Consider the following 25368-nt stretch of genomic DNA (forward strand, 5'->3'; position numbering starts at 1 on the left):
TATTAGTAGGTGGGTTTATGTGACTCTTTAGCATTTAATATAATGATACAAAAGCTTTCAGGCATCTGTCTTAGAAAAAGAAATCTACTAAAGAGATTGAATGAGGAAAGTAATACATACAATACATCCAATGAATGAATTTACAATGAATAATACTTACCATACCAAATAACCCTCCCTTGGGCTTGTTGTATAACTGCCTGGGCAACAGCTAACATGTCATCAGGCATTGTGGGTATAAATGCCCCCTGTTAGGATAAATAAAATGAAAATTTAAAAGTTGGCACTATGTAAGGCATCTTAAAGGTGCAATGTGTACTCCAAAAAATAGGGGACACCATATCACAAATCAGGTCATAATTACTACTACCTGCTGTCAGCTCAGTTAGCTGTGAACAGGAGCTTTGACTGATGAAAACAACAATCAAGCAGGAGAGGAGCGAGACAACATGTAAAGCTTGAATATGTTTCACATGTACTTCGGAGAATTAAGGATTTATTTTGACCAAGCAAGAGTTGTGATTGTTGGTGAAGTGTTAAGACTAACCAATACGGTTGTGGTGAGTTTTATATTGTATATTGTAAGTTTGTGCACGTTTGAATAAAGTGTGTTTAAAAAGTAAAATAGGTGTACAAATATTTCCTGGGGCTGAGCTATACTATCATACCTCTTGAGGTATAAACTGTTAGTATGAAACAGGATGGGCCGGGGATAGCTGGTTAGCATGCTGGGTCTATAACATAATGATCAACATTCTGTTGATCATTTTTGTTAATTTCTGAATGTTTAATCTCTTAAATCTCTTAAATTCTTAAATATTGCATTAATGTTTTAAAATTGACAGCCTTCTGTCATTTAAAACAGAGCAGCTCAGACTAGGAGAGTTGAAATGGTCTACAGAAGCAGATATTATACATGTTTACCTGCATATTTTCAGGAAACAGACCAAGTTGCTTGAGTGGCATCACCAGGTTGTGAGTCCGAGTGAGCAGCACGGCTGCCAGATGGATGGTCAGCTCAATGACAGTGTTGGTTACAAGCGTATTATCAGGAGACATGGCCAGAGCTCCCAACCTGTTGTGAACCAAAGCTGAAGCAAAATCCCTTACTTCTCTTTGATGCAGATACCTTGAGCCCTGGATGAGATCTCCAAATGATTGGCATCGCTACAGGGAAGATATAAAACAATATACAGTGACAATAACCAAAACTTTTATATCACCATTATTAAACAAATGACAATATAATATCAGCTCAAAGGTTGCTGATCAATAGTACTACGGCAAAGCTAAATAATAATAATTTTAAGTTTTGCTCCATAAAGCACATGTTTGAGTAAGGTATTTTTTCACAGTTTTATTTCCAGACTTGTACATTATTGGCTTTCTTATGGCACAAATTTTGTAGGTGGCTTTTAAGATCTGAGTGATGGTTTCAGAGATATGGTATAAACTTGTCTATCATATTAAAAATGTTTTTATATAATAAAATGATTAAAAGGTCATAGAGGCTTTTACAAATTTTGCAATAATTATGAGTGTAACTATCTGAATATGTGGCTTTGTTAGGTATGCTTTGTAATTTGGTTAGGAATTTGTTTAATTTCCTTGAATCAGGGACAAGCCTAGGCTAGATGATTTCCACTGTGTCCAGTGTTTATGCTAAGCTAAGCTATCCAGTTGCTGGGAGTAGTTTAATATTTACTGTCCAGATCTTCTCATCTAATTCTCAGTAAAAAAGTTAATAAGCATATTTTCAAAAAGGTTAAACTTCTTTGATTTAGATATTACTTTATTTATCTACTAAAATTACAGACAAGAACATTGTTTGCTTTAACACCTGTACATTAAACCATCTATCACTTAAGGAAAAACATTTACCTGCATGCCTTAACAGAATACTTTTTGATTTACTCATTACTCTCTCATTTTGTTAACAGGAAATTTCATGATATTATTACAAGTTTAGATTACTTAGATCACATTCACATTTAGATCAGTGTTTTAGTAGGAGTAGTACTCCTCAGCTTGTGAAACTGTTGTATGTTTGCTGCGGCTCTGGAATTGAAACAGAATGGGATTAATTCATCTCTGAAAGTTTTTGTTTTTGTTGTCACAATTATCAGTTTGAAAATTGAATCCATGCAATCAAAGCCATTGTTCAAGTCTTTGTTGTGTTCTCTAGAGTGTTGATGTGTAATATATTATTCAGTTTCTAAAAAGTCTTCATACCTCAGGAGTCAGATGAAGACTTGTATTTTCAGATCTGTAAAGAGTTGTAACTTCTCTGAGAAGTGCCAGAAGGATGAACATTGTCCGCTTCCTTGGTGGTGCTGTGCATTTCTAAAACAATGGAAAACAAACAAAAATGAAGTAATGAGCAGGTACTTTTCAGACTGAATGGACATAGTGTTCCAGTATCAACTATGGTCTTTCACGGAACATACCAGTGTGTTTGCAAGTTTTAGCTCTTTAGCTGTTGATTGCCATTCTTTACTTTACAGTATGACAATTTGATTGGTGCAATTCATTGCAGTGAACATCAAGTCACTCAACTTATTTTTGGTCAACATTACATTTCCATTGCATGGTGATACATTTTAAGTGCAAACTGATTTAAAGGTCTGGACTAAATTTCAATTAACAATAACAGAACATATATTAATTCAGATTGTGATTGATTACACAACTAAATGAAACTTCAAGACAAGTTTATTTTTATACAATATAGAAACTAATGTAAACAATCAATATCTGGAATAGTTAGAGCAAAGTAAACTAAATTTAATAATACACTGCAGCAATGTTTGCTAAATGATTAACGAGTGATAGAAAGATATGAAATAAAGTGCATGGAACAATACTTGTACCAGCAAAGACTTGGGTTAATTAAATATAAATACCTCACAGACTTCTTCTATCTGCTCAACATCGCCGTCCACCACTGCCTTTGCAACTGCATCCCTGACCGCCTTGTATTCCTCTCCATACACAAGATACTGGTCCATCTGGCCTCCATCTTCATTCTGTTCACACCACGAATGGAGTTAAAGGAGCAAAAACATGTCGTAATATATCCAATTACATGGGTACTAAATGGATTTGAGATGACCGGTTGGCTTCCTGGTTCAGGAATATTCTAACTGAGATAAATTTGACTCCATGGTTTGTTTCCATGTTTCAGTAAATAAAGACCTTCACACTATCAAATGATGAGTGCTGCTGACGATTGGTCCCTCTGGTTACATCATGTTATAATGGAGACATTGCTTTATGATTCCTACAGATGGGAGATTGATCATCTGGTGACCTGGTGCAGCCAGAACAACCTGGAGCTAAATGCTCTAAAAACAGTGGAGATGGTTGTGGACAGGAAAAACCCAGCCCCACCTGCCCCAATCATCCTGTGTGACTCCCCAGTTGACTCTGTGGAGTCCTTTCGCTTCCTGGGTACCCTCATTACCCAGGAACTCAAGTGGGAGCTGAACATCAGCTCCCTCACCAAGAAAGCCCAGCAGAGGATGTACTGCCTGCGGCAGCTGAGGAAGTTCAACCTGCCAAAGATGATGATGGTGCACTTCTACACCGCCATCATCGAGTCCACCCTCACCTCTTCCGTCACCATCTGATACGCTGCTGCCACTGCCAAGGACAAGTGCAGACTGCAGCGTATCATTCGATCTGCTGAGAAGGTGATTGGCTGCAATCTGCAATCTGCGATACATTTTTGGTATTGAATTTGACAATGAATGGAAGCATACCTGCTGAAGGATCTCTTTAGGGAACAGCCATGTGAACTGATGTTGTTTCATCAGTGTCTGGACAAACTCAACACCCTTCCATTCGCTGAGCTTGCGGATCAGGTAAACACGGTACCAATCATTCCCACTGTCCTCACAGAGCTTAATCACCGTGTTCAGGAAATCTTCTGCTCCAACAATGTTGTCTGTAACAGCAACATAATCCAACACTTATTTTTTTATATTCCTAACTAACGGAAACTGTCAGCTGTATTGATATTATCTCTCACCAGACAGACGGTCACTGATGAGCTGGGCAGCCATGGTTAGTGACAGACGCAATTTTGCGATGTGCTGGAGATGTTGAACAGATACTGTTGCTGGAACAGAAGTGTCTTCAGCCAAAAAGAAGCGTATGAATTTTATTTCATCATTGAAAAATGTCTTAAACTCTTCAGCCTTGTCGCCTCCCTGAGGCATTTTCTCCCACATGGAGTCCTGCAGAGAAAAGATGTTAAAGGAGCATCAGTAAACTGTAATGAGCAGAATATGAAACAATAGTTTTAAATAACCAGCATAAATAAAACAACTACTAACACTACCCTTTTTTTTTTTTTAACTTACTGTACTTATTGTAATATTGTGTTTTTTTACTATTCTATTATTGGGTAATAATATGTGGTTTTTTTGTTACTTATTGTATTCTACTTTTGTAATGCGTCGGTATCAGGGTGGACAGCACAGCAAAGGAAGAATTTCATTGCACAGAGGAAAACTTGCTTTCTTTTGTTTCATATGACAAACATCTTGAACATCTTGAACCACATAAACCTAAACTTCATCCAACACAAAAGACTTCTACTCCTTTGCTGATACCATTGGTTTAAGTTGAGTCCCAGAGGCTAAAAATGTAAAATAAATCACAATAGGCTCCCAACATCTGGATTCTTTATTCATCTTATTCCCAAATGGTTGAACCTTAAGGCACTCAAACACTGTGTAAAAAGTTAAAATACTGAATAGTAATAAATGGGATGTGTAATGTCCGACTAGAGAGATAATTTGGTGGGGAGCTCACACTTAGTATGGACTCCTTTCGAATAGCATCTTGATTCTTTAAAATCTTTAGTGAAATCTTCTAATAATTTCTACACTATTCTACACAGTAAACAGTAACTTGTGTGATTGTTTTAAAGATGCCTTACCTCCAAACAGTTGATGTACAGGGCATAAAGCTGTGCTTTATCCTCCTCATCCACAAATCGGCTGTCTTCAACAGATGACAAATGCTGCTGCAAATATTCCTTGACTTCATCAAAGCTGAAACAAACACAGTTAAGTTCCTTATACACTTCATACAATGGAGAATAGTTTCACAAAGGTAAAGCAGAGGAGCACTGCTGTCAAATGCCTCAGTACTGTTGATGATGGAGCTACCATTAACATCTGCCAGCAAGCTTGTCATTTTAACTCAGATGTTGAATTTTAATATTATAGTTTCATATTAAGTTTACCTACCTGAACTTCAGCAGCAGCTTGAGGATCACAGATCGCACAACTGGATTTTTATCTGGGGACTCGTCGAAAGGTGACAGATCTTTGGTGTGAATCTGTTCGTGTTCTGGTTAGAGAAATAATTAGTAGTAAATATTAGTTTAAAAAAATAGACTAATAAGAATGTTAATTTATTTAAACAAGCAGAAAATATTTAACATATAAACCGAAAAAGCACAAATTTTGAAAAGAAGAATTAAAAAATTAAAAACAAATTATTATTGTCTAAAAACAAACTTACATATAATAAACAATTTATTAAAAGACACCAATTAAAGAAAAGTATGTACAAAATGGTAATAGCTGTCACATGCAGTGTCCAAGTTCATTAGAAAAGAAGGTGAAAAAAACAAAAAGGAAAACTGATATTTCCATTGTTTGTGGTGTGGTACCTGTCTCAACCATCAGGAAGGACAACAGGTGTTTGATGACACCTCTGGCTGGTGGTGTGTTGTCCTTGAAGCACACAGTGGAGAGCAGATCAATGAAGAAGCCATTGCAACGCTGCCTGAATTCTGCATTTTTCTTGATAGAAGCCCTGCAGAGTCACAAAAATCAAATGCAACATATCATAAAAAATCCTAAGCAATGACTTTTTATCAGCGTTTTTTAAAACCTCTTTAGATGTAGCTTATATTTGTGGTTAGTGATTCTCCAAAAATTACACTTCAGTCCATATACCACTGTACTTGTTCTGAGTGATACTATGTTTCACAACATCTGACGTGTTCACACTTACCACACACACACACACGCACACACACGCACACACACGCACACACACACGCACACACACACACACACACACACACACACACAGCGTGCAAGCCACTTGCTTGCTAACTTAGCTTGATTGATTAATTCATGATAGCAAGCAACTGTACAAGCTCTTCAGTTGCTATTCAATAACTGATCCTGAGAGGGTTGAGTTTCACATTTGGATATTTACAGGTGATTAATGGTATATACACTATTTAAAAAACCTCACCTGATATCTTCAGACACCTGTGGCTGAAAGTTATTTGGTAACTCCTGCCTGCAAAAGGGACAGGAAGTCTGTCCTGCATCAAGGCTTGCCCTGATGCATGTGGAGCAGAAGATGTGATGACATGGCAACCCTACAGGGTCCTGTGGCTCCCTCATGCACACCTTACACTGAAGTCCGAACCTGAAAATCAAACCAATGTCAATCAGATTTTCTGTAGCTAAAGAGCTTTCATCACTATTTCATTCAAAAGAACTGACAAATTAACAAGACATTTACCTGAAAATCTGACCACTTGTGCTCTGCTTACAGTCCTTCAGTATTTTAATCACAGCTTGAAAAGCCTTCATTGATTTTACATCTGAGTTTTCTTCCAGAACCTTAGAAATATAAAATAATAGCCATAATGGTGATTTTTCACTTTCTTTGACTGAACATCATCTTAATATAACACAGTAATGTGGCAAAATGTCCCAAAATCAAGTAGACCATCACAAGATACCAAAATTCTCCTCAGGATGGATGGGTTAAAAAAGAACCAGCAAGTCTGAATGTAGGGCATTGCTTACACTGGATTTTGGAGAATATAGTTTAGATTAAAAATCTACTCACCCTGCTTAAGGTCTGAAAATGATGTAAGGCCAGTGTTCTGAGCTGATTCTCATCATGATGGAAATTCAGCAGCATGTGTTCCACAAACAATGACAGGATGCAGATGCGTTTCCAGCCATTACTATAAAATATTAAAGACCATAATCATAGTTAATATGTTGTAGAAATACAGTATATTATACAGATTCATCATACCCAAAAACAGTATTGGTGTAGGGCACCAGGAAATTGGTCAGCAGAGATGGTAAAGACTAGATGACAGTTAAACAATCACCTTACTCATTAAAGCAACATTATCTAACATTTCCACTCTGCGTCCCATATGCCTGTTCTCACACTATATACACTGTTTAACTTTGGTGTCAGGGTTGAGGAGAAGTGCATAACGCTTTACAGCATTAGGGCTGCAGACTGCCTACAATACAACCCCTCAAGATTGGCTTGTACAGAAGTGTCACCCCAAATACTCTGACAGCTCAAGTGTGGCCGCGTTACAAAGCGTGTTTGCCTAAGGCCAAAAATGATGGGTATTTTTTTTTATCTAGCACCCAGCTGATAATGGCACAAGGTTTGTTATGACTTTGTGTGGTGTTTAATGTTAAGTCATACTGTGGCACTTTTTTGTATTTTTAGAGTTTTAAGCTAGTATGTTTACTCTGTCGGTCTTAATGAGCCATTATCGCGATGGAGTTTGCTTGCTAGTACGGTATAAAAAAAGCACTGCAGCATTTGTGTGTTTACAGTAGCTGCAATATACAATATTAAAGTTGCACATACTATATAAAATGACTGTTTAAAAACTAATTTTATGTTAAATACATTTACTTACAGCACTCTATCATAGATTGTCACTAAGCTTAAAAGGGTGTTAAAAAGGTGATATTTCATGATTTGAATATTGTGATATTATTATTGTATTATTAAATAAATATTGTAAGCTATAATACAATAAGTTTGTTATCAGAATATAAAAGAAGATTTATATTTCATTTTTGTTTCTATCTGTAACGGTGTGTTCCAGATGTATTCAAGGTTTAAGGGAGCTACAGTGTCGTCATGTTTGCTCATCAATAAATATATTGTGAACCATCAGTTAAAGAGTAGACTATCATTCAGCTGGGTAATGCTATAGGATTAAAGTTGTTGGTGAAAGCTTGGCAAAATAAAAGGCTGCAAGACAAACACCAAGCAGTAGCCCAGTGCCAGTGTTTGGTTTGTCCCACTGGGCTACTGTAGAAACATGGCCAATCAACAAGGCGGGCTGCATATTATATCCCATTTCCGCCAAAAGATTCTCCTAAATGTTACACAATTTACACATTATCACAACAGTGTTTTAAAGAACACTGGATAAGAGGCCTGGGTACAAGCTCTAGACAGATAACCAGTCTATCAAAGGGCTGAGACACAAAACAATTCACTCTTACGGTCACCTAACCTGTTTGTGGCCAGATTGTGGGAGGGAATCAGAGCATCCAGATAAAAAGCCATGCAGAGATGTCATTTTCCCTGTATAATATTTTATATGACTTTGAGCTGAGTATTTTACTCCATTTAAGTGCTTCAGCATCTCACCTGACATAATGGAGTCTTTCTTTGCCTCGCTCTCCATATTGTCTGGTGTTAGGTTGAGAACAAATCAACTCCAAAGAGGCTTCCAGTCTCTTCACCTGCTGCAGCCAGTCCTTGCAGAGAGCATCAGTATCTAATGCAGGAGATTCTAGACATTCAATGCATGCTTTGGCTGCATGGACATCCAAAACCTACAAGACAACAATATAGTTTGGAAGTGACTCAGCATTTTTGCTAAATTTAAAACATTTGAGACATACATTTTGTTTTCATTTTTTGCCATTGTCCATGAATTCATATAAATATATGTTTTACCCATTACACAACATTGTTCTGGATACTAATGCCGGTGCAAGACTCTTGTTTATCAGTCAGTTGTACTATAATGCATGAATTAAATCAAATTGAAATAAAATATGATCACTGTATTTATTTATTTTATTTTTTAATTGCACCATACTACAAGGTCTCCTTGTGTTTACCATTTCTGGACAATGTCTAATGTGCTGGTTTTTTCGCAAAGGAGAAACAACATCAGGCTGAAGAAATAGCATCCGTGACAGGTTGTTCAGACGACTTTGGTAGAAATGGTAGGCAATGTGGATATGAAGAAGAGAAGGCTCATCTTCATCTCTTTTTCGTCTCCGTACTTCATCAACGCAGTTGGCCAGGGCCTGACACAAGAGCTGAGTAGGAAATGCAAGTAGATTAATAATGCAGCTTTATTTTTTAACTGCAGCAACATTAATTAAGTTAAGTTAAGTAACCACCTCAAGGTAAGTAGGTATATGTAATGGTTAATCTGTCTGCCTCAGTTGTTGTCATTTTACTCATTCTGCCATTTGGTCCCTGTCTCTAGCCACTTTCCCCCGGCCCACCCTTTTCCTAGGAACAATCAGGACTCGCCATTCCCCGTCAATCTACCAGATGCCATTGGCCTCACACAGTCCAAGTCACCTGACTCTCCCTGCCCAACTGCTCACCTGTTCTCTCATGAGCTTCTCCAAGCCCATTTTCCCCTGTCAGGAGCCAGATTGACTACATTTACATGCACAAAATATTCTTCTCGTTTTTTTACTCTTATTCCAAAAAAAACATTGTAGTTTACATGACTAATAAAAATTATTATTCCACTAATATTGCTGTTTAGACGCTGCTGTGCATGTGTAACTGTTAATGATGTACTGAACATCCTATGGAGGAATTTCCCTCCATTTCCTTGCCTTTCCCTCCTTGCAGTCATCTTGGTCCACTGGTAAAAGTGGAACAGCTGGGTGCCCAGGTAGCTCAGTGGGTAGAGCTGGCCGGCCCAGCGTTCGAATCCGACCTGCAGCCCTTTGCTGTCTGTTTTCCCCTCTCTCTGCCCCTCTTCAGCTGTCACTATCATAAAGGCAATAATTACTTTTAAAAAAAGTGGAACAGCTTGAGACACTGCAGCCCTTTTGCCTGTTTGCGTCAAAATAGTATTTCTCCAGAGTTTTCCACTTGTTTGACCGTGCAAACACAGCCACCCTCTTGTCACTGTCACTGTTGCTTTGTGGCTTGCTTTTCTAGCCATTTGAACCTGTATCTGTACCATAAACCTGAACCTGCACCCAGACATGCAACCCGAAACCCTTTACCCTGAAACCTGGACCTGCCTGCCTACTTGACCTTCTGCCTGATCCTTGGACTGATGATTCTTTTTCTGACCCCTTTCGATAAGTTTGCATAACTGCTCCCATCTGCGCAATTATCTGCATTTGGTCCTATTCCTTGCTGCTTTGTACTCATCAGATATAACACATTCTGCCTCAGACACATGCTATATTGATTGAACAGATGCACTAGACTGGAGCCGAGGTTTGTGTTTCATTTGTGTAAGTCATTGCGGGAGACCACTCTCTCCTCACTGCAATTGCTTTTAGGTCCACTGGATTCGTTTTGGTCAATTTAGGGGAAAATTGTCTGCCTCTGAAAAGCACGAATTAACATAGCACAAAGCCACATGGAAGGTTGAAGTGGGGAAAGAATTAAATATAGGATTGCATACAACTAACAACCAATTAAAAAAAAATAAAATGAAGCCATCAGGCTTTTATTAATGAACATAATATTTGACTGCTATAATGAAAATAAATGGTGGACAGGTATTTTTGTGTTTGCAATCATCCAACTTGAATTTGAACTTGACTGTCAATAAACTGTCAAAACACTTCAGGTTGCAACTAAACGTTTCTGTGTTAAAATATTCAAGTGTGTTTGTCTGCATTTAACTCAGTTTTAACCCTCTGCAAGCTGTGTCTTGTTTTGTTTCCAATTAACGTATTCAAGGCCTCCAGATAAATGAAAGAAAGTGATAGTGATATTGCAGCAAATTGACCCTTACCTGCAATTCTTCATCCGATGCCACTTTCACAGTCATGGAGACAAAATCCTGTAGGTACCTTCTGAAAAAATCTCTCTTCGTTCTTTCATTAACACTTTTGCCATGTAACTGCCAAGTTGAGTGTTAAGGAACAACTCTTGGAAATTACTAAGTGAACAATCTGCAAAAGGTGAGAATGCCGCTAAAGCATTAGGGTTCAATGTAAAAAAGAGAGGTCTTTCAAATACAAAGCTAGTACTGCAAATATTCAGCACAATTTCAGGACACATCGAATTTGGATATGTTACTTATACAGTATGATAATTACTTTCACGTCTGGATGTTTGCATCATGAGCCCATCCAGGAAGTCTTTGATCCACCAACTGAAGGGCATGAGGCAGCGCATGGTGTTGCCACCTGTGATATGGCTTTGTACCATTAAGACACTGGAGCTGTAGGAGAGGCAGGATATTAGGAATGTGATTTTGCAAGCCAGAGGAGTCACAATGCAGATATTTTTAGCCAAACAGCTTCTAGCTGCTGCTGTCCCTCATTTGAATTTATGTGCAGAAAACAAACCATTTAGAACTGGCAGCTGGCAAACATGGATTTCATTTTTAAAACTGCAGTATAGTTAATGAAACTGACTAAAACAACATCAATGATATGTTGTCAAGATTGTCTTGAGCTTTCAGGCCAAGGGTGTAAATAAATGTCAAATGAAAGCATTTGTGCTTTATAGATACCATGATGGTCCGTGTATGTTTTGGTCATTGGATTTTCCTTTCAGAAACGGGTATTAAAAAACAGAAAACGAGTGGTTATTTGATTTTCGTTTTAAAATACAAAAATTAAAATTGAAATACAAAGCGATTTTCTTTTTCATGGTCAGAAAGGGATGAGCGAAATTAAAGAAATTATTCGATTTTCATTTTCTATTTCATATAACAAAAAATAAAATCACTAGAAAACAGAAACAGAAAAAAGGCCTGTTGTTTCATATTCTGAGACCGGATGTTGTCATTAACAGGACAGTGCTGTGGAGAATAAACAGTAGGCTAGTAGACTGCGGTCAATCCAGCCGTGAGTCCGATCTCCGTGGTCAAATCAGCCGCACTTAAATTTAGAGTGTACAAGTATTCTCAGCATTATGGTAAATGCGGAGAAACAGCGTATTTACTTCCGGTTTTCAAAATAAAGGTATTTATAGCCGTAAGCTATAATTAAAATATGTTACATTAAAGTGTTTCATGTGCCCCTGATGAATAAAAAAACACTTTATATCAAGTATCTTTACTGCACCAGTGTGGAGAAATGCCAAAATAAAAGCCTGACATTTATGCCTCCAGAGATTGCATATTTGACCGTATTTGAGGTACTGTAAAAACACATTGCTCAGTGTTTCCTGGCTATGGGTGAAGCATTTTCATTATACTTCAATAATGCTGCAGTAATCGTGACAAAATTTCACACAAATGTTAAATAACATCTTGATAATATAAACACTAAACACAAAATCCTACACAATTCTAATTTGATTACTTTTCACACAAAATGCAATGCCAGTCCACATTCTTCTTATTTTGCAGCTCTGCTGTGTCCATTTGTAGGTAAAAGGGAAAAATAATTAGTTTTAACTTCAAAACACCATTGTACCTACCGTCTCTTCCTCACATATTATTTTTTATATTATTCAGTGTGACAGCTGTTGCAGGTGGTTCCACATACAGTTTACATTTTTACAGTAGCTCAAATATAAGAAAATATGGAATCTGGAAGTATAAATATGGGACTTTTATTCTTCAATTTCTCCAAATTGGTACAGTAAAAATGCTTGATATTAAGTATACTTGTAGTCTTAGATGTGTAGAAGTCAAATATATCATCCATAGCCAGGAATTATTGAGCAAAGTGTTTTTACAGTAGCTCAAATATATGAAAATACCACTTGGAGATACAAATATGGACTTTTATTGTTGAATTTCTCCAAATTGGTACAGTAAAAATGCTTGATATTAAGTATGTTTGTAGTCTCATATGTGTAAAAGTCAAATATACCATCAGTAGCCAGGAAACACTGAGCAATATGTTTTTACAGTACCTCAAATATGGTCAAATATGCAATCTCTGGAGGCATAAATGTCAGGCTTTTATTTTGGCATTTCTCCACACTGGTGCAGTAAAGATACTTGATATAAAGTGTTTTTTTATTCATCAGTAGCGCATGAAACACTTTAATGTAACATATTTTAATTATAGCTTACGGCTATAAATACCTTTATTTTGAAAACCGGAAGTAAATACGGCGTTTCTCCGCATTTACCATAATGCTGAGAATACTTGTACACTCTAAATTTAAGTGCGGCTGATTTGACCACGGAGATCGGACTCACGGCTGGATTGACCGCAGTCTACTAGTCTACTGTTTCTTCTACACAGCACCGTCCTGTAAATGACAACATCCGGTCTCAGAATATGAAAAAACAGGCCTTTTTTCCGTTTCTGTTTTCTAGTGATTTTATTTTTTGTTATATGAAATAGAAAATGAAAATGGAATATTTTTTTTAATTTTGCTCATCCCTTTCTGACCATGAAAAAGAAAAAACGCCTTGTATTTCAATTTTAATTTTTGTATTTTAAAACGAAAATCAAATAACCACTCGTTTTCTGTTTTTTAATACCCGTTTCTGGAAGGACAATCCAATGACCAAAACATACACGGACCCATGATCATACTTACTTGCTTTCCACCTTCATATAAGGGACATGGAGCATCTCTTTGCTCGCAAATATCTCAAGCCATAGGCTCCTGATGTCATCGGACTCATTCAGCAGAAGGTCCAAATTGCAATCTCGGTCAATGACTGAGACCAAGTTGGCTAGAAGTGGAGTAACAACTGCTTGGATTTTCCTCCACAGTGTGTGTCTGTAAGAAATATTCACATGACTTTCATATACATATTGGCAATGGCAGCTTGTGTAGCTGAAGTTTGCAGTGGTGCTTTTTACATCAAAGCAAAATTGATTTAAATAAGTGATGAAGAAATGGCAAAGATTGTATGTAAATATAGCAAAGAAAAGAGTCATGTAGACAGCTATGGTTAGGGATGTAAAGGAGAGACGTACAGGAATGTTCCCCCCTCTTGAAGAGCATTGACATTAGATGCCTCCCTCAGAACCCAGCTTTTTGGATTGGGGATGTTGTCCTCATATTCCTTTAACAGCGAGTGGAGATGTTTCCTCACAATGCTTGTAAACACACCTTAAAAACAAAATGAATTTACTTTTTTCAGTAATATGTATTTTCACTGCACAGAGTAGATGTGTGTAACGATGGCCTGATATTAAACAATGACCCCGAATGACTGATTTTCTAACCTTCTGTCTGACTTCCATCCAGAAGTGTGAGCAGGTTCTCAACTCTGTGAGTGCTGAGTTCTCCACTGTCTGCTGCATCTCTGAGCATGCTCACTGCACTCTGCACACAGCTCCTCATCAGATCTGTTGTATCAAACAAATCTCCCAAAACCTGCAAAAAATTAACAACAGTAATCCAGCATCTGAAAAATAAAACAATTCCCTAAAAGTGAATCCCCCAGCACAGTTCAGAGGCTGTGAGTAACTGACTGACAAACCTATCTTCAAATTATGGGCCAGATAATCTCAGTCAGTTATAATTATTCAATGAATGAATAAATGGTATGTTCATGAGTTAAAAATCTGAACTATGAGGTGCCAACTAGTGTCCATATGTTTTAAAGGAACAAAAAAATGTTGCTGCTTGGTTATTATTTTTGAATCAACTTTTGAATTAAATGAAATCACTCAATCTCTATAATCTAAATCAGATGACCTATTATAATGGACTTAACTCTAAAAAAGTGTACTAATAAGCTAAAAAGGCAGTTCTCAGATCTTAGACATGCCTTCTAATCATTTGTCACATTGGCATAACTACTTAACCATGAATCAGAGATTAGTACATTGTATTTTGCTTATGTGGCCTGACTGGTAATCAGGATCCTCTTGTTCTTCCAGGTTTATGAATATCGGTGGTAAATTAAACTTACAGTAGAGTCATCATTTTGTGGCACACTGGTGTGGTCATCTGTGTCCTTGGCTTGAAAAGTAAGAGAATTATAGGTGGACTTATTAATTTACTTAAAATATATAACAGTCTTTAGGAAAAAAATGATTTTTGATGAATTACCCTCAGGTGGATCTTCAAAAAGATCACTTATGTGTAGATTTTTCAAGGAATGAACATCAGACACAAACTCTTTTGATCTTCTGAGATCATCAATGTGAACAGACCTCCAAGGACCTGGAAAAAAAAGTCAGATTAATGAAGACGCAATCTGTACTATTTAAATTGTCTACTCTTTCATTATTTTTGTTTTTTGTTATTATTCTTAATGTATAGAGCTGCATTTTGTGTATGAAAGAAGCTGTATAAATGAATCTTTCTCTGTTGTACTAATTAAGCATAGTGTCACTGACATGAAACAGACAAATTTACTTACTCACTCACTCTCTCTCTCTCTCTCTCTCTCTCTCTCTTTCTCTCTTTGTGTGTGTGTGTGTGTGTGTGTGTGTGTGTGTGTGTGTAACAGCAGGACTAACCGCCTTGAAAGCCAACATATGAGGTACCACCCTCAGTTCGAGGAAGTTTGGTGACAAAGTACACAAATGTCTTTGTGTTGTCAGTAGTGGCCCACTTTTTTATTTCATTGATGCATGAATACCTAAGAAATCCAAATATTACTTTTGTAACATAATAATAATAATAATAATAATAATAATAATAATAATGTTAGAGAAAGATGTAAAATAAATTAATTATGTAATAATCTTCAGACTCACTTGGCTGAAGAAAGAATATTCCGTCTGTGGGAGTCATCATCATAGTCTGTTTGGATAATGAGCACTTTGTCTTTGGCTTTGTCCAGAATGGTCTGAGCATCTGTTTCAACACTTTGATTCTCTGTACCAAGAAATTCCCTAATATTCAGGAGATAGGCATGATTTACATTAGACACATGAATAGACACTTTACAGTCGTATGCAGCCCTATATATATATATCTATATAATGCACAATATTATAAGTTTTATAATTATCTTCCAAAGAACAAAATACGCAGTGTGGGAAATTGTTAAGTATAGTTAAGCCATTGTTAAGTTGGACTGAGCTAATTAGCACCTTTGCACCATGCTCTTTATACTGTATTTACACACCTGATTTTCTTGAGGAAAGAATACTCTGTGTCAAACTGCCGCAGTGATAGCAGCCTGATATCGTCAAGCTTAACCACATTCTGCAGTTGTTGAGTGTCTGCTGCAGTCAGTAGCCTGGAAAATGTTGTGACCTTCAAAAAAGAAAAAGAAAAAACAAAACATTACAAAATATTATGAAATTATTATGTCATTTGATATTACTAATAGAAAAGGCCACCCACATACACTGTTACACTGTTGTGTATTATCAGTCTCAATTTCATATGACTGTAGCTTTATACTGGAGGCCCAGTGTATAACATTTAACAGGTTTTTGTTACCTTGGAATGAGCTTTTATAATCTAAGGCATTTCGAATAGGTTTTTTTTTAATAGTGAAACAATGTTTTGGGGAGGATTTTTCCTGAAATTGATAGAAAAGTAAAAAATACTTACCTCAGTGAAGAAGAAGTGGGACTGTTCCTTCTGTGTGTGATAGACAATGTAGTCTCCCAATGAACTGTGCATCTCCTCTTTTACATATTCTTTCATTAAATGTTCCCTTTCTTCATCAGGAAGTCTGGCTTCGTCCAAACGAACAACTGAGTCTGGAGTGGCACAGTTGAGCAGAATGTCTTTGGCTTTGTCCAGAATGGTTTGAGCATCTGTTTCAGCACTTTGATTCTCTGTTACTTGCAAGACCACGGAGGAGCATGTGTCAGAGTGGTAGCCAATGAAGACATCACTTGGAACATATTTCTTTGTCTTCGAGTGTTGACTACTTAAGGAGACAAAATCACCAACCCATTCCTGTAGTTGTCTGGCAATGTCCTTCTGCTCATTACTGAGAACTGTGTTGATGTCAAGGTAGTGTTTTTCCAACCTGTTAATCAGTGGGATTGGGAACTGCTCATAGACCACCTCTTTCTCTTCAATGACTATTAGCCTGAAGTTTTTGTGAACTCTGCATTTCACACGATGAGTTCCTAATCCAAGATCAACATACTTTTGACCTCCTAGGGTCACATAGTATTGGTTGAGAGCATCATACAGACTTTCGTACAGATTCTGAAGGTTCAGCAGTACAACTGTCTGTCCAGTTTCCATGCAAACCTTGACCCGATTGATATTCCGACAAATCTGAGTGTATTCCTGATCCTTTGGGAAACTGGACCCAAAGATGATCTCTGGACGGATTTGGTGACAGAAAAATATCTGTTGGAGAATCTGAAGCGCTGCATAGTTTTTTGTCAGAATCAAGAGGTAACGACTTTGGTCCACTTGGCAATCTGGAACGATGCCTTGATTGACCAAATCATAGGCTGTGATGCTGGCATTTGCAAAGTCATCTCTGAGTTCTTTCCTGAATATGCCCATCACATCTACATCATCTTTTCCACTGAAGTTTCTCAGGACTGCTGCAGTGATTTCATCTGCAGTAGGTCTCTCATTACTGGATTTAGTGATGGAAAATACCATCTTTATCAGACTGTAGAAATCCCGCAGTCCAAAAAAACCCCTGCCTTCTTTGCATACGGTCATATATGCTTTTGCAAAAGGCTCAAAGAGGTGTCTGATCTTTTCAAGAACCTTTTCTTCGGACGAGCATATCCCTTTAGCACTTTCGATGAGCTCTATCTCATTTGGATCTCCACGGGACACAAAAATTCCACGATTCATCTTAGCAGGGTCTAGTGCCCAGTTGGAAATTCCAATGAACCCAACCCTTTTATGGGGTTGTGGCTCATCATCAACACAGCCCTCTTCCAGTAATGGGTGCAGTGTTTTCAGTGGCATTTTAGGGGAATCTTCAGCCAATCCAATTTCATCCAGAACAACTACTGAGATGTATTCATCTAAGTTTTTGCTTTCCTGAAAGCGGGCACACTGTTTGAATGTGTTGATGATTCTTTCAGGAGTGGAATGAGGGCTGCACTGAAAAGACACCAGATGTATCTGCTTCAGCTTCTTGTAGAGTTCGGAATGTGAGGCAGGGCCCTGCATTGCATCTGCAACTAGGGTTTTGGACAGTGATTTGGAGCTCCCTGGCTTCCCAACAATAAACAAAGGAATTCTTAGCTCAACACAAATCACCATCATGAAAAAATTTTCTTTCAATGCCTCGTTTCTGGCTATTGTTTTACCCATGGGTACACCATTGAGTAGGAGGTCATGCATGAGTTGGATTTCCTGCAGTAATCTTTTCGTGTTGTATTCATGAGGAAGCAACTGGCTGACAGTTCTCTGATATGACCCTTTGTCTTCCAAGCAGGACTGATAGCACACTCCAGTGGCCATCAAGAGTGACCAGATTACTTTGTCACTAGCAGGTTGAAACTTGTTTGCGTTTTTCTTCCTCTGATTTTGCTCCTGAAGGAACGTTTTCAGTTCCCTAGCAAACATGGGATGATTTTTGTGGAACCACACAAACACCTGCATGCAACGTTCAACATCCCTCAAACTGACAAAGCTGCATTCATCTTTCCTCTTCCTCATGAACTTTTGTGATTCTGATAAAACCTTTGTTATATTTGGAATATAATGCGCCTCAATCAAGTTGGCTGTAACCTGTCTTTGCACTATTTGTTTAATGTAAATTTTCTCTGTTGAGTCATTGAGCTGCCCAAAGTCCCATACAAGAGGAATCATGCTGGGAGGTAACACATGAACACGATACACAAGCTGGCGAAGAGGGATGGAGCCAAGTCTGTCGTCAGTCTCCTCAGCCCTGACCCGGTAGCCCAATCCAGAGGCCTCTAGCCTTTTGATCATATTGTCTGTATGCTTCCTGTAAGGGTTGCACGCAGCAACAATCTGTAGTCCTGTTTGAGAGCTGAGTTGGTGTCCCTGCACAGAGTTATCACAAATGATTTCCTTGATGCTGTTGATGGCTTCTGTTGTGTTTGCCTCGTCAAAGAAAAGAACTGAATCAAATTCATGATTCTCTTTATTGGTCCTTGCAAGAGTTTCTGCTTCCTTCACTTTTTCATGTATCATTTCTGATGTAGTTCCTCCATGAACCTTGACCACTTTCATGTTTTCTGCTGGTGCTCCACACCTTCTCAATTCACACATAAACTTAATGAGCCTTGTCTTGCCACATCCTGTCTCTCCCATGATGATGACTGGGAGCCCACACCTAAATCTCGTATGGATTGCCATCATTTTGAGAATATTATCTGTGGTCAGTTCATATGTTTCATCAGGATCTGTTGGCCACTTGACGCCAAGCACACTGCACAGATGCTCAATCTTTTCAGCTCGAGGAAGCTGATCAAAGTCCTTATTAAAAGGGACTCTCTGAAGTCTTAAGCCATTGTACAGATTTTGAGTCATGATGTTTCTCCTTATTACTTCTTTTGTCACAGGATTTATGGCATCAACCCCTTTTTGGTCATTGAGCATCAGGTGAAACCCAATGAAAGTCATTGACATGTGGTCATCATTAAAAAAGATGTACGGATGTGGCTCAGATTCCCACCTCTTTCTAATGAGGAATGGAGCCAAGTCTCTTTCATTAAGCCCACTGATGTCAATGTGTTGCCTCCCTGGGCCCTGGTCAGTGATGCATAGTGATGGGGTTGCAAAATCTTTCGACATCAAGATCATGAACTCAACCACAAAGTTTTTGAACCCACGAAGAGTGTCTCCAACAAATTCAACTTTGCAGAAGTCTGATTCCTCACAGTCTTTTAACTGAAGATTAAGAAACCAGACAAAGTTACGTAGCTCTGCCCATGATGGATCTATAATGCCACAGTAGATTAAGAGTATCTGAATACACTTTGCATGAGTCCCTTCAATGCCCCGGTATGTGAAGTTGTCAAGATTGTCATTGTTGTAAAAACGTGTGAGGTACTGGTATGTTCTTTGATAAGCTTCACTCCTAAAACATTCATCATCCATGAGAGGGGGCGTCACTCTCCATATCAGCATTTTCCTCTCTCCTCCTTTCCAAAGCCATAACCTCCTTTGGTGGACAACAATACACCTTAGGGAAAATGTCTGAGAACGCATAGTTTTCCTTTTGTCCCTAAACATATACAAATAGATATATTCAGTTAAGAATGCACATTAGTTATTTGAAAATCTGTTTTCACATTTCACTGGACAAAGATGCCACAATAATATCAATAATCAAGTATGAAATAATTATTTAACATGATTACATAAGATGAAAAATGCACAAACAGTAAATCTGAACTTACAGATCTGGGCTGATGATTTGTTGATTCCAGTATCTCAATGATGTACAAGTGTTTGTGGCTGCAGTGCCACATCCGTCCATCTGAACCCATCAGGTACCGCAAAAAGAAAAGCTTGAATAGGAATTCATTCAAGCCTTTTTGCACCTAAGTATTATAATGTGCATTATTAGAAAATCTTATCCAAATCTTATTAGGAATATATTGATATATTATGAGGACTTATATTGGATGAAGCACATTTTGACCATCTTTAGGATGAGAATCACATTGTTAAAAAAATTACAAAGAACTTATAAAGTTATAAACATTGCTTACCGAGGATGTGACATCAAAATGAAACACCATGAGATCTTTTTCATTTGGTGTGTCATACAAAGCCTGGATAACATTTTGGTCATCAACCTCATGTTCAGTTAGTCGGATGCACTTCTTAAATGCAGTTCCTTGTTCAACACTTCCTTTCAACTTTTCATACAAACTTTGGACATACAATGACTTGCCTAAAATAGAGAAATGACAATATATAATTTGGTTGACTGACATGATGGCATCAATAAGTGGAGTGGAATATTCATGCAATGTATCTCATTGTATGTATATGTATGTAATCAGGAAGCGACAATTTTGTTCCCATAAGGCATAAAACAAGATCAATTTGATTCTGTTCTGTGTTTTCAATAATAAAAGCTGTATAACTGATTTCAGGGAAATAATCCTATGTACTTTTAAAGGTTATTTCATAGATAAAAGTCTTTTATCTAAGCATCATTGTTTGAAATAGTTAAATATTTCAAAACTGCAGACACAGTTTAACGCATTGTACTACATGACTTAAATTCATAACCTAAAACTGGGTATGCTAGTAGTTACCTAAAGGCAAGTAAGATCACAAGTGGACAGAGCTAAAGTACAGGTATGAATGCACCAAAGACGCAATCGATCACACCACATTTGGAGGTGGTGGCAATTCAAAGTAGACAAGACGCATTCTAATGAAGGTGTGAACTGACGTATTTAGTGCTGTTCACATTTGATTTGATCAGCCAACATGCATGTTAATGTCAGGCGTAAATGGCCTTAGATTTACAATAAGACTGCTCTCATATCACCCATTTTGAAGGGAGCACACAAATGTTTTAAAAAGACATCCCAATGAGTAGACAAACTGAATGTATGATAAAAAAAAATCTGCAAATTCTCTTCATCTTCAGCAGAAACTTTGACAAATGCACAGATTAATTATTGTTGATTACCCGTCTGAATTCCCTTATATGGGCACAGAAACTAAATTAGTACAATTAGTACTTTAGTAAAGAAAACTACTGCACATGACTCACCAACTCCTGCACGTCTGGAAGCAACAATGCCAACAGAGTGGCCACCTTTGAACACAGCATTCTTGTGATCTGAGAGGACAGTGTAATGCCTGGATAAGTACTTCTGGATCCTTTCCAATGGCTCTTGTGGCACAAAGTCTCTTTTGAACTGACTGAATGCAGTAGGAATGTAAGTGTGCTCTCTGTCAGAGCTGCAATAGATCACTAGCCTGTAATTATGTTTAAACTTGGAACACAGTTTCTGAAAACACTCCTCCATCGCACAGCTAACATCATATGTTAGTTGGTCTGCCCAGAGCATTGTGTAAATCTTCTGGCCAATGTCCCCTGGTGTGAGACATCTCCTCAGAAAAAGCTCCACTTGCTCATAACATGTTGCAGGCGTACACAAAAGAACCTCATCATAACTTGGTAGTTGCTCGTGGTCAGTGGTCATGTACAAGCAGATACTTGAAGCCAGGACCTCATCGTGTGGGCAGATCATGAGATTAGGTTGGTTTGGGGAGAGGCCTTTTGGAAGAATTCTTCTGAGTGAATTGTCTTCTGTCTCTGAAAGTATTGGTGCTTCCAATTCATTTTCATTTTGGTTTTCTGTGACAGTCATCATTTTTAACAGAACACCTAAACTCCTTATGTCCAAAAGGTCATGAAAAAATATCTCCTTATTCTTCATGTATCCATTCCACAACTCTTCCAGTTCTTTCAAACCAACAGTCTGGTCTACCTTGTCTTCTGGATCATTGGCTGTTAAGTGACTCACATTAGCTGAAGACATATTGCTGTCACCCTGGTGGAGAAAGTGACTTTGAAAGTAAACATCTTCATTAGTCTTTTTGCCAGGTTCAAATTGGTTGTGAAACCTTCTCCATGTGCTCCAGACATCTGTTGTTGTGCAGTTTGGTTTGATAAAAGAGAACATCATTAAAGCATTGTCCTCTATTTCTACATTAACATTTGTCGGAGTCAAAACACTGCACAGGTACAATATTTGTTCTGCTGTGAAGTAGTTTAAGTAGTAGTGATCAGATCTCTGTTTGTCCATGAAGTTCCTCCAGTCGTCAAGAAAACACTCCATTTTCTGGGACAGTGCTGTAAGTTGTTCAACTAGACTTCCACATACTTGGATGTGATGCAGGGTCTTGCAAAAGTTGATTTCCATAATGATGCATGGGTCACTCTGAGTTTTGCAATAAATCTTAGCTTCCCAACACCTGAAGAGTGGGTTTCCCGCAGCATTAATGTCTATGAATGCCTTGGCGAGTCTCTGGACATTGTCAAACACCTGTATATGGAGACGATAAAGTGAAATGAATGGCAATGTAAAAAAATATATATATTATTATTTTTAAAACAAAACTTTTAAACATCCCACTGATTGCAGACTTAACCCATGTGTGATATGAGATATGTGAGATTTCAATCACAAAAATATACAGTTAATATACAACACCTCAGTGAAGCATTCCACTTCCGTCTGATTTTGTTCCCCTCTTCCAGACATGAGCATAAGTTTATTTTGCAGCTCTTTCAGGTCCTCATAGGTGCATGTCATGTTTTTCTCTTCCTGAATTTCCAGCATCAGGGAAGTCTCTAAAGTGAACTATAAGGAAAGGGAAGGGAAACATCAATATGTCATGGACTACATTAGTGTTTATTTGAAGTTATTAGACCTAAAAACTATCATCACATGCACAAGACCAGAAAAGCCAATGTAATTTAGTTAATTTATACTTAGATTTTTACTGGTAAAATTATTCTAGATAAAGGACAAGTGTGTAGGATTTAGTGTCATCTAACAGTGTAGTTGCAGATTGCAACTAGAGACTATTTAGAGCCAGTGTTTGATCTGTCTGTTATGGATTACTGTAGAAACACTGCAGTTTAACATGGCAGCCATAGCGTCTATAGATATAAAAGACTCATTCTAAGGTAACGAAAACATCATTATTAAATATTACATTGCATTTCTGCCAATAGATCCTCCTAAATCTTAACACACTCGACTTCAAAGGTTGATTATCTGTGCAGCAAGTGTTCAAAGAATATTTATTTTTTAAAGTTTCATATTTAACCCTTAAATTAAATCACAAAAAATGTATTATGATGAAACGTTAACAATAATTGTTACAAACAGGGATGTAGCGATAAACCTACTCAATTTGATACAATTCACAATACTGGGTTCATGACACGATTTCTCAAAAAAACTAATTTAAACAAAATTATATTACATACAAATAACGACTGAAAAAGAAAAAATCTACAAAATATATTTACTGTTATATATTCTTCATCAAATTATTTGAGGTAGGATATAAATTGTACAAGACAATCCATAGTTACTTTTATGAAATAAAACTGATGTCTTTGCACTTTAATACCACAATTGATAGCACAATAATTTTTCATCTCACTGACAATATTTTGTCCCGTTCTTTAAAATGTATGCATTAATTTCACGTAGTCCATTTACCTTTATCTGGTTTGGGGCCTTGATGATGTATATCCCTTTCTCATTGATGGATGTAGCCAAGGACAGTGATGAAAATTCAACAGATCCATGGCTTTGTTTTACAGTCTTTAACCATTCCAAATGTCGTGCAGTATCCCGCTGAAATCAGATACAAAACAATACCAAAGAAAATTATTCTGACTGTGTTTTAATGTTTTGGATTGAATAGGATCTGGCATGCATGACAAACTAGGTAGCCTATCTCCCCTCTGAAGAAACATATTTTTTTACTTTTCCCAAAGTATTTGTGTAAAATGTTGAATGTATTGTACGTATATGTATGAATGATTTGATTTACTTTTCATTGGTTTTGCTTAGATTGTGCTTAGTTTTGTTTTTAATTTAGTTACAGTATGGTGGTAACATAAAGGGTGGAATCTCACCAGCTTTCTTGGTATATTTCTGTCATTTTCAAGTGCTTTCCACAATTTTGACAATGACTCCTTGAAGGCCTCAAAATCAGAGTCCAGTTTCAATCCATACAACATGGATGAGTAACCAAGGACAGCATCATGGAAACAGGCCACTCGATCCACATCAAGGTCATTTTCTCCAGCAGAGATGGATGCCAGGTCAACAAAAACTTTCAGCTCATTGATATCTGCAATTAGAAATTTCCTTAAGTTTATACAAATAATGGTGTTCAACTATTGGTAACAAAAAATGGTATCTACTGTACAGTACCTTCAAGTTCTTTATTAACCCACTGGACGAACTCTAGGCTCTGACTGAGTTTCTGAAGACATTCCCTGCGATCATTTGTAATGTCCATCAGAATCTGTTTGGCCTTTATGAAGGTATCATCTATGCAATTCAGGCTTTTCTTGTAGTCAGGTTGATTCTGAAAAAAAAATTACATTATGATTACTATTGTTGAGTGTATGATTCATGATTCAAGTTTAGATGGCTATAAAAAAAACCCCCTCTTTGTCATCAAGGTTTATTACTATAGAAAGTACATTTTCCTCAAACTCTTATCTAAATGATATAGGACTGTGGGTAAATGTTTAGTCCAAGTTATTTCAATTTCCATTTCACATTTCAATGCATGTAGTTTTCAGTACTGAAGTATTTCAGTATTTCATCATAGCACAGCACAAAAATGTGTACAGTAGAATAGCAGATACCATGTGTATCCAGAAAATATTTTTTTATTTTATACAAATAAAAGCATCCCTCACAGTTTCTCCCTACTGAATGAAGCCATGTCAGTAGGTTTGTTGTAAATGTCTTACAGGTGAGGACCAGATCAGACAAATCTGCTTTTGCTAACTATACATTATTA

The 25368-nt window shown here is 37.3% G+C and overlaps 1 protein-coding gene across 1 annotated transcript in view; it reads right to left on the reverse strand.

Annotated features, from left to right (window-relative positions):
• LOC127350649 (E3 ubiquitin-protein ligase rnf213-alpha-like) overlaps nucleotides 1-25368 on the reverse strand; it is a 46166-nt gene that overhangs the window by 10022 nt on the left and 10776 nt on the right. Inside the window, 34 exon segments of the mRNA XM_051377469.1 lie at nucleotides 161-248; nucleotides 925-1167; nucleotides 2233-2343; nucleotides 2904-3026; nucleotides 3762-3946; nucleotides 4031-4238; nucleotides 4946-5060; nucleotides 5259-5361; nucleotides 5687-5832; nucleotides 6283-6462; nucleotides 6559-6659; nucleotides 6892-7012; nucleotides 8467-8654; nucleotides 8946-9149; nucleotides 10832-10930; nucleotides 10933-10991; nucleotides 11139-11263; nucleotides 13552-13737; nucleotides 13938-14073; nucleotides 14190-14340; nucleotides 14882-14931; nucleotides 15022-15135; nucleotides 15435-15556; nucleotides 15675-15812; nucleotides 16049-16179; nucleotides 16483-19942; nucleotides 19944-20059; nucleotides 20235-20378; nucleotides 20550-20734; nucleotides 21572-22853; nucleotides 23022-23171; nucleotides 24045-24182; nucleotides 24467-24684; nucleotides 24768-24924. Of these exon segments, the coding sequence (XP_051233429.1) occupies nucleotides 161-248; nucleotides 925-1167; nucleotides 2233-2343; nucleotides 2904-3026; nucleotides 3762-3946; nucleotides 4031-4238; nucleotides 4946-5060; nucleotides 5259-5361; nucleotides 5687-5832; nucleotides 6283-6462; nucleotides 6559-6659; nucleotides 6892-7012; nucleotides 8467-8654; nucleotides 8946-9149; nucleotides 10832-10930; nucleotides 10933-10991; nucleotides 11139-11263; nucleotides 13552-13737; nucleotides 13938-14073; nucleotides 14190-14340; nucleotides 14882-14931; nucleotides 15022-15135; nucleotides 15435-15556; nucleotides 15675-15812; nucleotides 16049-16179; nucleotides 16483-19942; nucleotides 19944-20059; nucleotides 20235-20378; nucleotides 20550-20734; nucleotides 21572-22853; nucleotides 23022-23171; nucleotides 24045-24182; nucleotides 24467-24684; nucleotides 24768-24924 (9277 nt within the window).

Source organism: Dicentrarchus labrax, unplaced genomic scaffold (assembly GCF_905237075.1).
Source record: "Dicentrarchus labrax unplaced genomic scaffold, dlabrax2021, whole genome shotgun sequence".
Taxonomy (NCBI): domain Eukaryota; kingdom Metazoa; phylum Chordata; class Actinopteri; family Moronidae; genus Dicentrarchus; species Dicentrarchus labrax.